General features: G+C 43.7%; 1 protein-coding gene across 1 annotated transcript in view; it reads left to right on the forward strand.

The window, feature by feature from the left end:
• The window catches only part of LOC119658457 (neuroendocrine convertase 1-like), a 44,231-nt gene extending 33,932 nt beyond the window's left edge, over positions 1-10,299 (forward strand). Inside the window, exon 8 of the mRNA XM_038065863.1 lies at positions 9,402-10,299. Coding sequence (XP_037921791.1) covers positions 9,402-9,862 — 461 coding nt within the window. The 3' untranslated portion in view covers positions 9,863-10,299. The remainder of the gene's footprint in view (positions 1-9,401) is intronic.
• Positions 10,300-18,412: the final 8,113 nt, after the last annotated feature.

The raw sequence follows: 18,412 nt of genomic DNA on the forward strand, positions 1-18,412 counted from the left end.
CATTATCTGTCTCATATATAAAAAGGGAGATATCACACAATGCAGCAATTATAGAGGTATCACGTTGCTGAGTACCATCTATAAGATATTCTCCTCTATCTTGCTAGGCCGGATAACCCCATACGCCCAGAACATCATTGGCCCATACCAAAGAGGCTTCACTCCAGGCAAATCAGTAACAGATCAGATTTTCTCTCTGCCTCAAGCGATGGAAAAACTGTTGGAATATGGACAACAGTTGCACCATCTATTCATCGACTTTAAAGCCGCCTATGATAGCATAGCCAGGGTCAAACTGTCCACGGCCATGAGAGAATTCGGTATCCCGACGAAATTAATAAGACTGACTGGGCTGACCCTGACCAATGTGCGAGGCCAGATAAAAGCAGCAGGATCACTCTCAAGACCATTCGGCATCAAAAACGGTCTATGACAAGGGGATGCCCTATCATGCGTCCTCTTTAACCTGGCCCTCGAGAAAGTGATCCGTGACGCGGAGGTAAATTCAAGAGGTACGATCCTCTTTAAGTCCACCCAACTACCGGCCTATGCTGACGATATCGACATCATGGGAAGAGCAACGCGAGACGTACGAACTGCCTTCATCCAGATCGAGCAGGCGGATATCGGCGCGAGATCTTGGGATGCACATCAATGAAGGCAAGACAAAGTTATATTGTGGCAACGTCAACACCAAAAACCAACCAACCAACCAACAACATCAAACCGCACTGGTCAAACGGAAAGAATGAAGATAGGAGAATACAACTTTGCGGCCGTTGATAATTTCTCCTATCTAGGGTCGAAAATCACAACCGATAACAGTTAGGACGATGAAATCCGCCCACGGTTGTTGGCAGCCAAGAGAGCTTATTTCAGCTTACAAAAACTGTTCTGCTCGATTTTTATGATTTTTTTTTTATGAAATCGCACATTCCGCAGTAGAGTAGTGATAGAAAAAGAATGATATACCCAGCAGCATTTAAGTTCTGTCACCTGCCAATATGGGAAGTTTACTCCCAACTTTTGATAGCAGCATTAGCCTATAGCAATGCAAATCGCTGGATCCGATCCCAACATGGGGGAAATTCAACCCTCTTTCCAAGATTTCGTTTCGTTTCTCTCTGCACCACAGTGACCAGATACCCAGAATAGTTCCACCATAATGAATGTAGAAAATTTAGAGTTCAATTAGTTTCTACATTCCTGAACTATTTTTTAGATGATCACAGAACTTCTCAACACCCTCAGTGCAACTTGACTATCACTGCAGATTGTGTTGCGTCTGCTCTTTAACCACTCGTCAATCACCCAGGTTACCGGCCTTAGGAATATATACCATTACATATTGTCCCAAAGGGCAAAACCCGCTTCTCGTTTCAATTCGGATGATATAGTCCTGCTGCAGAACACTGTTCTGTTTTAGAGTCATCGGTTTAGAAGACTCAGTATATCCCGCTACGGGGCGTTCTGGAACCCAGCCTTCTCTACATTTCCGGATAAGTTCATATCTTCTACCAAACAGATGTATTGGGTCCCAAGAATCGGAAAGCATTGTAAGAACTGGATTCAGTTCTTCTAATGATATGTGCCTCTCACTTCCGTCGTTTTCCCATAAATCTAAAGAATTACTCCTCTTCTTCTTCTGTAAATTACGTTATGCATGCGCGTCTAGTTTACAGTAAAAACTCTTTCGCTTCACCTTAACCCATCACACAATATATATGCGAACATCGGCCTAATAATTGCACATTACTACATGAGGCCTATTTCGCGACAAAAGTCACTCTGCGCTGCCCATATGCTGTTACAGCGTGCTTCATCTTTACCTCTGCATGTTTGTTTCAAAGAAGCTTTTCATCTAGAATGACTCCCAAATATTTCACTTCTTCAAAGAGTTGAAAGGTTGTACCCCTCATCTCTGGGAGATAAAGATCGTCCAGTTTCTTCCGTTTCATTATCTTGATTTTATTCAAATTAACTGAAAGTCCATGCCTGAGGCACCAACTGCCGAACAAATTAACAGCGCGTAGTAGATTTCTACATACCATTCTGAGATCAGCCACATCATCCGCATAATCTCGGGTTTATATTGACCGATTTCGAAGTTCGCATAGTAGTGACTAGATAAACATATTCTACCGAAGTGGCGATAGCACACCTCCTTGGGGGAAACAAACAAAACCCACTTCGGCACACAGCAATCTCTGCGTTAGCTGCTTTCTGACCGTATCACGACGTTTTTGGGAAGGTACACAGTCAAAGTCCCCTTCAATGTCCATGGACGCCCCACATCGGGCACCTTTCGGGATTGCATTTTATCTCTTTGAAACCAAAGAATAAAGAACATTTTCATTTAGTAGATGGGACTTAAGCGCCTTCTCGCAAAGGTGAAGTTCAACCAGTCTCTACAAACATTTCAGCGAGAATGATGTTAAGCTAACCTCTCCCAGACTTCGGTATGAAAACTACCTTAACTTTCTGCCAACAAATAGGCACCCAACTCAGGGGAAGATATCATAGACAAATATCTCCTAGAATCCGCCTCAAGTGCTCTATACCCTTCTTTAGTATTACTGGGTAGATGCCAGGTGCTTTGAAGGGTTCAAAGGACATTATAGCAGCTCATATATACAGAAACAAGCTCTCTCCCTGCCACCAGGCTATCCACCTGTACTAGTGGCAGTGAAACTTCGTCTAACACCAGCCAGTCTCTAATCAACTGTAACAACTTTTTATGAACGAATCGTAATACGTACGCTATGATTAGCTGCAGCTTTGTAAAAGACGAAAACCTTTCGTACAATTGCCTATCGGCCATCTTCCTTGACCTGCACGGCATATACCTCTTTCCTGAACTTCTCCATGTGCTACAGTCGGTGGAAGCCTCAAAGATAAAAACTGGTACTTTAGTCAGAACAGCTTTTCAAATCACCAACTATTGTTTCTCCCAGCGGATGGCCGCACCCCGCGGATAGTCAGATTTACTGGGTTTTCCTGCGACTTTACGTAAAACCATCGCTTGGGATCCGTCGAAGAATGGATTTCTGATGTCCTTTGAGCGACGAAAGATTTAAACTTCCAATGCTTTGACCGCCTTACTTAACAAATTTGCCAGTAACTTAGTCCCATATAACTTCAGCCTCGAAAGGGACTGGGTAATTTCCAGACAATCAACCATTTCCATGTAAACGACGGCCGCATAAGCCTTTTCTAATGTATCAGAGAAACCGTGTGACTCACATTTGTCTTGTTTGTGGTAACCTAGCCACCTTGGAATTTCGATTTCGTTCGTTAGGAGTCTTGTCGAATTCCTATCTACCTCTTACTCTTAGCCAACTTTCCTGGCAAAAGATCGGTGGCAGAAACCCCAATGAAAAACATTTGCGAGAAATGGTGAGTAAAGATAAATTGACTAAGGGATGAATAAGAATTCCTTTCACGAACGATCAGGTAGACGCCTAGATCATGTTATTTCTTTGCGAGTGAGCGGTGCTTCCTCCCCTACCTTCCCAATTTCCCAGAATTTATGCAGTTCCTGCATTCCGTTTTAATCAACCTTCCCAGAAAGAATCCAGCCTAACTTCCTCCGTTATGCAATTGTCTTTCCTGATGGTCCAAGCAACACTCCTTTTAACACAATTTCTCCAAACACCTCAGCCCCAAGAATCTTGTTAATCTTCCCCGAAACTAATTAATCAGTATCAGCTAACTCTAACCGGTGGATATGTGCCCAACTTTTACATTCCACTCTTTCTCCTGGAAGTACTCTAGTTAATTTAGGCAGAATCAAAGCAAATAGAGCGCCCGACGGAAATCTTAGACAAATTGTCAGATCAACCCCAGACCGCACCGTACCTATAACTGCTTACCCCACTTCAGTTAATGTGATTTGCATTTTTCGTTTTTTTTTCAGCCAACCTTGTCTGTCACTGTGAACGTTTTTTCGGCACCAAGGAGCCCACCAATACGCAAGCTTGCACAAAACCATCAAGCTTTGCTGTCTTGACGACCCCTAGTAGTAAAAGTACCGTACAGACCCCTATGCTCTGCGAGATTCGCGGTTACCTGCACCTGCTAATTAGATCCGAAATGCAGTAGTGAATGACGTCTTTTCATGCGCTGACGTCAGAACTGCTCCATGACTCGATTTTACTGTTTCACCCTGCTCTTGACTCTTGGTCACCTGTACCTCCTTTTGTGGTTCATAAGCTTGGAGAAATTCTAGGAGCATTCGCATCACAAACTATATATTAAGAGGCCCCTTCTACATGCACTCTACACATTGTACATATATTATCAGATCTCTTAGGCCTTAGGTCAGTGCAGGACACAAAGAATTACAGGGTAAGCAAACAGAGGCAACTATGACGTTTCTCCTCTTGCCATTAATCTGGTATTATAAGGTGACCGTAACTAGGTCCTAGGAACAAAATGGGTTTTGCTTGCTGTCAATAGGTAGGAAGAGGGTTTGGTATGCTGCATGAAAAGTCTTTTGCATCAAGTGTGGATCCCCAGGTCCCGCCAAAAGTTCCCCTTGCAATCGTATGATTTCTCTGGTAAATGCCATAGTTATTTCTGCAGCAACGCCCATGTCCTCGTTCCCAAGAGAGCTTCCGTCGTCGACGGCGGTATCTAATCTGTATGAATCGGCTTCCACATACCAATATTAGACCAGTTGCGACCACATCTCTAATTTCCCTTCTTTCGATTGTCCTGGCATAAGTGAAAGAGAAAATTCTGTCAGGTAAGATTTCGCTTATAGTCCCATCTATTCTGTGGCTGTGGTTTCCTTCTAGCATGTCTTCCTTTTCTGTTTTTCGAAAATTTAAGCAACAATATCACGGATAGACCGGCTGTAGTCGGGTTTCCAGTCCACTAAATGCACACAGATTTTCCAATGGAGGAGAATTCTGGTGAGACCTCCAAAACTCGTCCCTTCACCACAACATAACGCCTTACCACTTGAAAAACCAATATCCGTAGTTTCCATATTCATGTTTTGGACACTCTTTGTGTAGTAGTTGGTAGTTGGATGCTCCAGAATCCATTCTCGTTGGTACACTAATACAAGCAGTCTTCTGGATTAGCGTAATCGCTTGTATTGCTGATGTTTCGAAACTTGTCACGCAACCAATATTCATAGGTTTCATCTTTTAGCTAACTTGGAAACTAACTCCACACACATCTACGGTTTAGTCTCTCTACTCCAGGAAAGCTGTTCCAGCATATTTCTGGTATTACAGTTCCTGTCCAGGTCATTTCTTGTAATGAAATTATTTAGGATTTTTATTAAGGCAGAGTGTCAGCTTGCAAATTTCGGACCGCACAAGGACGTTCCATGGTAAAATATACAAATCGTTAATTCTATTTCACCACCACTATCTTATGGTGGTCCGCCACTGCTCACAGGGTTGGAGAGCTGTGTCCCCCTAAATTCAACGTCGACGGCTGTATCTATCTTGCTAATCGAACGGCAGATACAGTGAGTAACCTGCCTGAGAATATCGATAAGCATTGGGTTGCCATCAAGAATGCTCTTTCTCAGATGCTACACAGACCATCGAACATGTCCCAAAAGACCGCCAAAAGATCTGGCTGACTCTGGAATCGTGGAAACGGAGCGACAAACGGAAGGGGTTGAAGGCTCTATTGACCGCTACGAGTGACGGTGGGCGTGACGAGCTGGAACTCCGATATCGAACAAATCCGTTGAAGTGCAGAGTAATGTGCGCCGTGGCAAACGTGAATTTGCTGTTGTGCTGGTCAGGGATACGGAAGATGCTATAGAACGCAATAATTCCAGAAGTGTTCTTCAGATCGCAACGAAAGAACTTGCATATGGTCGAAAATCCTGTGAAGTACGTCAACGGTCGATTTCTCATCCACGACAATGACCAACTGAAGAGGTGGAAAGAACACTTCACCACGGTGCTTAACCGTATCACATCCGGTAAGGTTCCGCTTTTTTATGTTCCTCAAAGCAGAAGGGAAATCATTTCCACCATCAATGCGTCTCCCGGGGTAGCTGTTTATCGCTACACTTGCAGTTACTCCAGATCTGCTACTTCCGCTCGTACGGAAATCTTGGAACCACGAGACCTTCCCCAGAGAGTGGAAGAAGATCGTTAAGAACCCCACCCGTTTTGAGTGTCACAACTGGAAGTATGCCTGCGTGTTCCTCGTCGTTGCAAAGATAGTAGCTAAATCCTGGAACGCATTGAAAAACTTCTTGAAAGCTTGATCAACAGAGAGCAGGCTGATTTCCACTCCGGATCCCCCTGCATTCACCACAATAACACCCTTCACAATGGGCGGGGTTTAGATCTTCACTTCACCTCCTCCTCAGCGATTTCGAGAAAGATTTCGATTTCGAAGGGAGGGGGGGGGGGGGCACTCCGGAGAAGCTAATAGCTAGCATCAGAGCGACATATGATGGCGCAAAATGGCACGTGCTGTACCGAGGTAAAATCTCAAAGGATTTTGAGATCCAAAACGGCATCTTGTCACCCCCACTGTTAATCAAAAGATCAAGCCTTCGCTAGCCTGATGCTATTAAAAACGAAGAACTTGGTCGGCGCTCATTCCTTCGAGCTCCGGAATACACCCAAAGCTTTCCCTGCTTGTCGTAAGAAGCGACTAAAAGAGCTAGAAATTTATGGGCTAGTAACCTGCAAATTTTGAAACTTTATTGGAACCGGAACGTCAACAACGCTTCGAATAGCGATTAGCCTCACACCGAAGACCTTTGGCTATCGAAAATGGACTATAATTGGTTTTTGAAATATGCACACACTCCTCGATAACGGTAGCGGAGGGTTCTCAGAATACTTGCTTTCTCTAACTTGAGCGGGAATGATAGAGCTATAAACTGGACATTCTGGGCTGAAGTAAGATGATGGGAATCTGGAGAGTACTCCCTCCCTCTTTTGTACTCTGCAGTAGCAGTTGCGCATCTCAGTTGCTTCTGTCGACTTCCGAAAGACGCGCCTCCTTGACCGCGGAGCCAGTTTCTGCAGACTCACAGGTTAGGGTGCATCACACCAACGGAGACTTCCGATATAGTGGAGAAAGATGCTTTCTACAAGCAATTAACACTTGATGCGTTCGAACTCCGATACAAAGCGACAAAAGAGAATTCGCTATTGCGTTGGTCAGGAAATCGAAAGATGCCGTAGATCGCAATGATTTCAGAACTGTTTACCGCATTATGACAGCGCTTCCATGTGGTCGCAAGTAAAGGATATCAATGTGGATGTGGATGAAATGGCTAGTCACCGTAACATGCGGACCGTTCCTCCAAGTAGAAAGGATATCATTTCAGCCATCAATGCACTCAAACAGAGTAAAGCTACTGGCCTTGACGGTTCTCCGCAGAGTAATTTATCCCTGCACCTGCAGTTACTCCAGATCTGCTGCTTCAACTCGTACGGAAATCTTGGGAATCCGAGATCTTTCCCAGAGAGTGGAAGAAAAGGATGATCGGATCTTGACGATCAAAGAGCGGGACCCATTTTGAGTGTGACAATTGGAGGGGTATCTGCGTGCTCCCTGTCATGGCAAAGACAATAGGTAAAATAATTCTGAAGCGCATCAAAGAGTTTATCGAAAACTTAATCAGCATCCTCCTGCATTGACCACACAACACCCTACAGATCATTTTGGAACTTCGTTGCACCTGCTCTTCATTGATTTCGATAGCATGAACGAGAAATCTATCTGGAGTGTTCTACGCAGGAGGGGCATTCGGGAGAAACTAATAGCTATTATCAGAGTGACATATGATGTTACGTGCTGCACCAAGATAAAATATCGGAGTATTTTCAAGTCTAAAGCGACGTCCACCAGGGTTGCATCCGGTCGCCGATATTATTTCTTCTTGTTATCGGTGACGTTCTTCATACAGCCTTGTCCGGAGTACGTGGAGAAATTCGATGGACGATGACATCTTTCCTCAAACACCTCGACTCCGCTGATGACATCTGTTTGGTCTCTCGACGTTCTCACCGAGTCTTGGCCAAATGGCTCTGGATTTGGAAAGAGAAGATAAACGCCAACAAAACCAAGGTTCACAGTTTGACAATTAATGGGCATCGAAAGCGTCAATCAATTTGTATATCTAGGAAGCGTGGTTTCTGCCGATAATGACATCGAACTAGATGTTGGCCGACGCATAGTGCTATTACTATACCCGCTTTCGCTGTCCTTTCTAAAATCTGGAAATATGGTTATCTCAACACTAAGATCAAGTTGAGACTTTTCTGATCTAATGTTCTTCCCGTGTTACTATATTGAAGTGGCATATGGAAAGCAACTCCACTGTTACTAAAAAGCTCAAAGCTTTCGTCAATACCTGTCTCCGTCGTATCATCAAAGAACGCTGACCTGACACACAGGCTTGGCACTCGTACGCGATGTGATAGGAAGACAGAAGTAACAGTGAATAGGCCACACATTGAGAAAGGCCGGCAATTGCATTGCGGGCTTTGTCATGCAGATGGCCGATGAATGGGTCGTTCCAAGGACACTCGACGTAGAACAGTAGAGCACGAATGCGAGCGTCTAAGAAAGTCGCGGGGGGAGCTAAAGCGCATTTCCGGTAACCGCAAGCGATATCGCGTAGGTGTAATTGACGCGCTATACCCCACCAGAGTGACGTATGCACCGAGATAAAATCTAAGAGGATTTTGCCGTCCAAGGCGGCATCTTCTCACCCCCACTGGTAGTCAAAAGTTCCAAGCCTTCGCTGGCCTAATGTTGTTACAAAAGAAAAACTTGGGCGGCGCACATGCCTAGCAGCACCAGCACACCATATGATCGGAAGACGGAAGCGGAAGTGGATAAGTCATACATTAGGCAGAGACGACAAGATCGCCGACGGGTGGATCGACCAAAGGCCACTTCGCGCAGAACAATAGAGAAAGAGTGCATGCGTCTCAAGAAATCATGGAAAAGTCGAAGTGCATTTAGGTAACCGCGAATGATGACGTGTAAGCATGGTATGCCCCATCTAGGGATAAATGACTAACATATACATATGTTAGTCCTATTTCGTTACCATGTACGCCGTTCCATCCCCATTCCACTCCCAGACTCGTTTCGTGGATTCATGGTAGGTAATATTTTCGAATAGGCTCATAAACGATGCGTCAATCACCAGCCAAGGTCGCGCCAATTGAAATGGTTCATTCCCATTTTAGGTGACCAGATTCCCAACGATCACCACTTGGGGTGCAAATGGGGTTTAGTATCGGAGCTACTGATACTAGCTCAGCTGGCGTTATCCAGCTTTTATGCTTCATTATGCTTTCTCATCTCTTTTTACCCTTGGACATTTACTACTCTTCGGTTGCTTAAAAAGAACTGAAAATAATGATAAAAAGACTCCAATTTAATTACAGGTTACGAGAATATCACCGCCGAGCCATATGGAAATATAACTTCTAATCGGAAATCTGCCACAGTATTCTTCGACGCAAATTTTACAAACATTCGCTATTTGGAACACGTAGAGGTTAAAGTGAACATCATTAATTTAGTACGTGGGAAATTAGAAATCTACCTCACCTCACCCTCGGGGATGAGTGTTCCAATTTTAGAGCAAAGAAAAAACGATAATTCTACGGAAGGTTTCCAGGACTGGGTTTTCATGTCTGTAGCTACTTGGTCTGAAAATCCCAGAGGATTATGGAGAATAAAAATTATCGATAACACCAATGGGATCGGCTATCTAAATGTTGGTAAATGCACACTCATGTTACATGGAACCATAATCGATCCAGATGCTGTACAAAACGATAGCCAAAATGAGGAAAGTATCAATTTTTATTCAGATTTTGATAATACTATCAGCGAGTCTTAAATATCTACAACAAAAATATTAAAGTAAATGTTAATGCAGAAAGCAGAATTGTTGAAGGAAAAACAAAACAGCTCCCAGTCCCTAACAACTTTCATATTATTTTCGACTTACATATGTATTTCCCTAAAGTCAATGTTGCTTGAAATTGTTGTAAGTAAGCCTGATCAAATGATATGTAAATATGTAATTAACTCAATAAACTAGAGATTATACAAGTGCATTCAAATTCTATTCGAGTAAGTAGCCCACATGCGGACAAAAATGGGAGGTCTATTCGATCAAGCCCCAAGGATTCTCTGATATTCCAAGTTTAATTCCCACATTGACAGCGGCTAGACCTCTTCGCTTCAGCTTCAGTTGCAGGTGTTGTGAGAACTTCCATTCAGCAAAATGAAGCTCATAGTGGAACGGACGAGAATCGAGAGTGCATCCAGACCCGAAACAATTAAAATTCACACCAACACTTTCCAATCTTTATGGGAAAACTTCATCATTACGACATCTCCAACCAAAGTCTTCCACCGAAATCAGTTGGAGAACCGGAAGACCCAGGCATGTAAATAATCTTAAAATTTCGGGTATGGCTGAAAGTTAGTAATTTATTCCGGCAACGTAGGGGCCCTATCTAAGGAACGTATGCACATGTGCGCAGGATTTCCTTTTTTGTTACTCGCGCACACACCATCCTCAAAATCTTTTTTGTCAGTTTTTTTTTAAATATTTTATCTGGACCTGTCAACAGCCGCGTACCTGCCGCCGATAAGCGACTATCAAACATTGAAATTCAGCGAGCATTTTGCGTTTTCAGGTTCAAGATCCCAAAACCTTTTTTGAGGGTCACATTTTGTGTATGGAGGCTTTATCTAGAACTTGCAATCTACAGAAAAAGATGCGAGCACTTTATTGAACTGGAGATAATGATGGAGGGTCTCAGGCACTTATCACTCCTATTATCGGAGGTTTTCAATAATATATGGAGTTCAGGCTGTCGAAGCCTTAAATCTGCTAAATAGATCACACCTACGTATTAGCCGGTATAACAGTGGAGGGTTTGATTAATTTTGAATAGAAAAGTCAGCCAACATTAAAGCGGTGCTTGTTTGATATCCTTTCAGGGTACCCAATAACTTTTAGTCTTCACCTGATTATTTGCTCACCGGCTAGGACGAGCATGAAATTATTCAATATACTGAAGAACACGAATCTAAGCCACAAAATCGACATTACCATACCCAAATTTCTCTGCTACCCACTGTAGTTGCACCATGCAGAGGCACAGGTCCAAGAAGGTGGTTCGAATTCTACTGGACGGACGTTTTGATCGATACGCGACATCTCTGTTGACTTTGCTCTCCTCTGCGACAATGGCATGTTCCTTGCGCGAATAACTTAAGTCAATTTGCATACTAGATAGGATCACAAGGTTCCTCTGTTGAATCTCGTTTACACACATTAGTTTCACGTAGGACATGATTTGTGCATTCGCCTCTTATTAATTCTTCTATTTGTTCAGCAAACACTCCCGCAGTGTGGTCTGCTCCTTGTTGAAAGACATTCGAGTATCGTGCAATGCAAACCATGCATCTTCCCGAGTGGACAATGCATTTTGATGAAATTTACAAGGTTTTGATTAACTATTCAGTACTAGTATGCAGACAATTTACATGATGCAGAAGTTTTAAATTAAACCGCTATATTCCGTGAAGTATTGAGTGTTCACAGTCCTCACTTTGGAGGAGTATCTAGCGTTGGAATCATTGAACAATGCCTGGTGGAATTACAAATGAAATCTTGATACATACGTAATAATTAGTAGTGCTGTAAGGAGGGGCCCACAAAGTGCATAGGCATATGCATGTGCCCAATAGTGCATAAAGTAACATGCGAACTTGTACATATGCATATGTGTATTTACATTCGACAGCACTTCTAAATTCATTGAGTTTATTTCCGTTAATCCGTACTCACCCACCCACCGCATAAAGTTGAAGACATTGTGAAGTTTCAATACTTATTGCAACATCAGTTTTGATAGATCAGCATCCCAATCCATGGTGTCGTCATTCTTGTCTTAGTAGGCTGGATGCTAACCTTATGGACGCAGAAAATCTTGAATGGGAGATTTGATCTAAAAAGTGCATTTGAACGCTTTGAAGTAGGGTGTGGAAACTTTATGAAGGGGAAATGGGAGACACTCCTCTTTAAAGCCGATGAAAAATTGTGGCTGTCGCCCTCCTTAAAAAGTTCAGGCCCCTCAACGTGGATTCTTCGTTCCATCATGGTCTAGTTAGGTAAGGATATGCAGAAAAAAGAGAAAAACCCCCCCTTTCTCTGTTAACTCCGTTAAGGAACTGCGTGTCACCCATAAAATCCGGGTCAATAGGTTGCGGTGGGCGGGTTACCTAATCTGTATGGGTGATGATGATCCCCGAAAGGTCTATAAGGGCATTATGTATGATAGAAAAAGAAGACGTAGCAGACTTTGCCTCAGACTGAGCAATGATGTAGGCTAGGACACCAAATAGCTTTTAGGAATATCGAATTTGCAGACCTCGGCGCAAAACTGAGATGCCTGAAATTCCAGAGTAAGGCAGGCCTAGACGGAATATCGGTTGTTGCGCCGTTAATGGAGATAATTCATTCTCTCTCGAGAGTGGTCAAAGGGTAGTATAGGTCCCAGGGCGAAATGTGGATTGGTACCCCCGATGGAGCATAAAACCTGGGAAATACCTGCCAAACCAACACCAACAGCTCTACTACCAAACTCTATCTCCACCTCTACATGGTGATCGCTGGGAGTTCTTTCTTAACGAAAAGCTGCAGACGGAGAAGGATGAAGGCGAGTCTCTCGCGCCTAAAAACGAGACAAATTGTACCAACTGGTCCTCCAGGTTGGGGGTTGAGTAGGGCTGACAACCCTACACGGAAAGCCGAAGTTACAAAACCACAACAGGAGCCTCGGACTGGACGGACAACATAATGACGAACCCGGCAACGACGCGCATTTTCTCATGGAACGTGCGCTCCCTGTACAGAGATGAAGCTGATAAGCAGCGAGCCGATACCCTGTCCCAATATAGCGCTGATGTAGCAACGTTACAAGAGATGCGTTGGACAGGGACCAGTTTTCTGGAGAAGAGCCACTACACCATATATTATAGTGACCATCCAGTAAACCATGTGCTCGGAGTAGGTTTCTTAGTCAGCCAAAAAATGAAACCTGCTGTTATCGGCTTTGAAAACATAAGCGAACGGCTATGCATTCTGCTCTTGCGAGGCAAGTTTAGAAATATAAGCCTCATTAACGTTCACGCCCCTATAGAGGAGACTGCAAAGTCGGAGAAGGATACCTTCTACGAGACAGTAGAACGAACCCTCGAAGCGTGTCCCAGATATGATATCAAAATCATACTTGGGGATTTTAACAGCCAAGCAGGGAAGGAGCCCGTATTCAGGCGATACGTTGGCTCCCATAGCTTACACGAAAATACAAATGATAACGCACTGCGAATTATTCAATTAACAGGGTCACACGAAATGGTTGTCGGAAGTACTTGGTTTGCGTGGAAAGCGGTTCACAAGAATACATGGGCCTCTCTAGACGGGACCACTTTCAACCAAATTGACCACGTGGTGATTGAACGCCGCCACCTCTCAGCCTTGATGAATGTCAAAACATATAGGGGGGCCAATATAGACTCGGATCACTATCTCGTTGGCATGGTGCTCCGAGCTCGAATAACAACACCACCTAGAGTCCCCTCTGACAATCAGGTGAGAGTTAACACTGAAGCCATCCACAACACAGCCCTCTGCGACACCTATAAGAGGGAAATGGATGCCGCAATAACCGCAGTCAACAGAGGACCTTGAAAAGATGAAGCATCAACAAATAATCTTCACAACCACCTGAAAAACGTTATCATTGATACGGCCACAAACATACTTGGCCCCAGCCGCAAAAGGAGTCGGAACGGCTGGTTTGACGATGAATGTAAGTTAGCAACGGAACGGAAGAATGCCGCATACCGAGTAATGTTGCATTCTCAAAGAACGCGGGCACGCGCAGAGACTTACCACGAACTCCCTCGAGCGGAGAAACGACTTCACAGACGGAAAAAGCAAGCCTGCGAGAACCAACAAGTCTGTGAACTAGAAAAGTAGAGGGAGCAACCGCACCAGGTGCGCAAGTTTTACCAACAAGTCAACAGGATGAAGCCTTATACACCTCGATGCTCATCCTTCCGAGATAAAGAGGGAAATCTGATTTCCGACAGAATAGGCATATTGGAGCGATGGGTTGAGTGCCTTGATAAGCTACTGAACAACCAGACTATCGGCGAGTTTGAGTTCCCCCCAACTGAAGTCCACGGACAAATACTGCCACCACCAAGTTTAGGAGAAACAGTCCGTGCAATTCATCGGCTAAAATATCATAAATCGCCAGGAGCCGATGGAATTACAACGGAATTGGTTAAATATAGAGGCCACCAATTACACCAAGTGGTTTATCAACTGATGCTCGAGGTATGGAACAGCGTATCAATGCCTGACGATTGGAAACGAGGCATTATCTGTCTCATACATAAAAAGGGAGATATCACATAGAGCAGCAATTATAGAGGTATCACGTTGCTGAGTACCATCTATAAGATATTCTCCGCTGCATTACTAGGCCGGATAGCCCCATACGCTCATCATTGGTCCATTCCAAAGAGGCTTCACTCCAGGCAAATCAGTAACAGATCAGATTTTCTCTCTGCCTCAAGCGATCGAAAAACTGTTGGAATATGGACAACAGTTGCATCATCTATTCATCGACTTTAAAGCCGCCTATGATAGCATAGCCAGGGTCAAACTGTACACGGCCATGAGAGAATTCGGTATCCCGACGAAACTAATAAGACTGACTAGGCTGACCCTGACCAATGCGCGAGGCCAGATAAAAGCAGCAGGACCACTCTCAAGACCATTCGACATCAACAACGGTCTATGACAAGGGGATGCCCTATCATGCGTCCTCTTTAACCTGGCCTTCGAGAAAGTGATCCGTGATGCTGAGGTAAATGCAAGAGGTAAGATCCTCTTTAAGTCCACCCAACTATTGGCATATGCTGACGATATCGACATCATGGGAAGAACCACCCGAGACGTACAAACTGCCTTCATCCAGATCGAGCAGGCGGTGATTGGCGCGAAATCTTGGGCTGCACATCAATGAAGGCAAGACAAAGTATATGGTGGCAACGTCAACACCGAAAACCAACTAACCAACAACATCAAACCGCACTGGTCAAACGGGAAGAATAAAGATAAGAGGATACAACTTTGAGACCGTTGATAATTTCTCCTATCTAGGGTCGAAAATCATCACCGATATACAGATATATTTTATAGCTACGATGATGAAATCTGCGCACGGTTGTTGTCAGCCAACAGAGCCTATTTCAGCTTACGAAAACTGTTCCGCTCGAAATGTCTCACCATAGGGTCAAAGCTCTTACTGTACAATGTACTCATGTACACCTCGGAAGCTTGGTTTCTTAGCAAGAAAAATTTCGAACTCTTGGCCGCATTCGAAAGAAGAAGAAGAAAGAAGAATTTTTGCCCTCCTACATGAGGATGGACGATTCCGTAGCATACACAATGACGAAATCTATGAGCGATACCATGACCGCCCGGTTGTGGAAAAATCCGGCTCAATAGGTTACGGTGGGCGGGTCACTTAATCCGTATGGATGAGGATGATCCCACCCGGAAAGTCTAGAAGGGCAATATCTATGGTAGAAAAAGAAGACAAGGTAGACCATGCCTAAGATGGAGCGACGGCGTAGGCCAGAACGCCAGACAGCTTTGGGGATATCGAATTGGTGGACTTGGGCGCAAAACCGGGATGTCTGGAGTTCCTTGTTAAGGCAAGCCTAGACCGGATACCGGTTGTTGCGCCGTTGATGATAATGATGTACCTCTACATAACAGGAATTGAGGAGGGTCCTGATTTTGTGTTTTAGCTGCCGTTTTCTTAAGGGCTATGAGTCCTTATAGAGTGAACATAGTTTAATTTAGCTTATCGCATAAAATATTCCAAAGGAGAACCTAGAGGTTCTCGCAAAGCGGTTGTGTAACAGACTTCCCAAAAGATATTTTCCCATACCTCTCCTATTCTCCGCCCTTAAATCTACATAGCACATAGTCAAATAAATGATTTGCATAGCACTTAGTATAAATCTACGTGACCCCACTTTTTAGGTATAAGAATAACTTTTCCGGCTCTCAATGTGGCTTTCATTCATGAAATCAAAATCATTCACCATTCATTTCGTCAGCGTTTAAATTATTTCTGTCTGTGCAAAATTAGAGGTTGTTGCACAACAAATCAAAAATAGCGTTTTCAGCCGTTGAAAAAGGAAACAGTGGAAGTCACGCTCATCGCGTCGCAGTTCACTCCCTGATGGATGCGCTCGTACATCACGTTCTGGGGACAAATGCCAGATTTTACATTGCAACGATGCAACCAGATGCACAACACGCGACCAGTGGAAATTGTGGAAAGAGTAACAAAAATTAAAATATTTTCAGAGCAAGCTGCATGGCTCGTAAATGCAGCAGAATGCACAATTAGCGACAGGTACACTGTGTTGCAAAATGGGAATCCTTGCCAACTTTCACTTTTTCTCTTCATTGTATACAAACATGGAACCGTCCAGGTGTTAATAAGCACTATAGACCTTTAGAATAGCCTCCAGCTAGTCAACTTCCATCAAATCTGAACGGGTAATTCTACTTGCAAAAGATACAGATATATTTTGGCAACAAACTGTTGGAGATAAGACCAGTAAAATGTAAATTTCTTAGTTTGAAACATACATAGGCCCACACTTCCCCATGGCACCCTCGATTCAAGTGTTTTCAATTTGAATGCCAGTTTGTCGAAGAAGTCTTGAAGATGCACCATTTCGTTTATTTATTAAAAGGCCAATAGCCATTCGTTCTCCAATCTTCTACATTTCTTCTTTGGAGCTCGAATCTGCATGAAAATTCTTAACATAGTTTCAAAAGGGTCCTGAAATAGAATTGGAGTCCGTATGCGGTGGATATTACAAATAATCCTGCTATGGAATTGGATAGGTGACCTTTTATGATAGCATAACTCGGATAACAGATATTGTTTCAATAGGTAGGTAGTTTTCCCAATCATGGTCCGAAAAAACTCGCAAAATAATCTCTTTGGAAATTAGCTCACCCAGAAAAATCACACAATTATCCATCAATAGCAACCAAACTAAAACTTTCCTAAAAAGGAGAAGCGGATACAAGGGATCGGTCGCCATTCCTCAATGCGTGTACATAAGATCGCAAAACTCACAACCATAACTCATGCAATCCAAGTAACCACCCCAAATGAGAGGCCAATGCTATTCAATAGTACGAGCACCTTACACGAAACTTAGTTTTCATGGATGAATTAATCGATCTGGATACAACCAGAAAAAGTCTAGATAACTTACAATATCTTAAGTCCATTAAAATCCGTCCCATATCAGTTGCAAGGGTTAAAGAATTTATGATAAAAGGGCGAAAGAAGAGCTTAAAAGTCTTCATCATTTCCAATTTCTTTTATGTACATATTGCATCTCTTTAGCATTCTGGAAAAAAAAATCCTCACTACCATCATGGAAGAAATTTTAGGTGGGACAAAGTCCTCTGCCCGGACCAACCATATATCTCCCACTTGCGGCAATATACTCTGGAAAGCCAGATAGATAGATAGATATGAATCCGTGTTCTCTTGACCTGGGAGCCCCATTCCGGCCCAAGTTAAGGAGAGAGTGGAGAAGGATGTTTTCTTTAGCCAATTACAAGCAGATCAAGAGAGGCTACTACCTAAAGTTGACATTGTGATTTTTATGGGTCATCTTAATGCCAATGTCCGGATAGCTGAGTGGTTAGAGCGCAAAGCTGTCGTACGGAAGGTCGCGGTTCAAATCTCACTGGTGGCGGTGGAATTTGTATCGTGATTTGACGTCGGATACCAGTCGACTTAGCTGTGAATGAGTACCTGAGTCAAATTAGGGTAATAATCTCGGTCGAGCGCAATGCTGACCACATTGCCTCCTAGCGTACCGTTACGGTCTTGAATGAAGTGCTCTAACACACTTCAAGGCCCTGATCCAACATGGATTGTTGCGCCAACGATTATTATTATTATCTTAATGCCAAGGTGGCCTCTGACAACACCTTGTTCGGGCATGTGATGGGAAAGCATGGTGTTGGTTACGACTATAGACGGCTGAAAATATCGTTGAGCATTGGACAACCATCAAAAATGTTCTTTTCCCTGGTGCTACAAACGTCGTCTTCTACGTCCCGAAAGAACGTCATAAGATCTGGTTGCCTGCGGAAACAGATCGATGAACAGACGGGATTGAAGACTTTATTGACCGGTGCAAATGATGGCGGATGTGACACGCTCGAACTCCGACACCGTGCGAAATCCCGGGAAGTTGTGCGTGACAAAAGAGCATTTGGTATTGCGCGGGTCAAGGAAGC

The sequence above is a fragment of the Hermetia illucens genome, chromosome 5, assembly GCF_905115235.1.
Source record: "Hermetia illucens chromosome 5, iHerIll2.2.curated.20191125, whole genome shotgun sequence".
Classification (NCBI taxonomy): domain Eukaryota; kingdom Metazoa; phylum Arthropoda; class Insecta; order Diptera; family Stratiomyidae; genus Hermetia; species Hermetia illucens.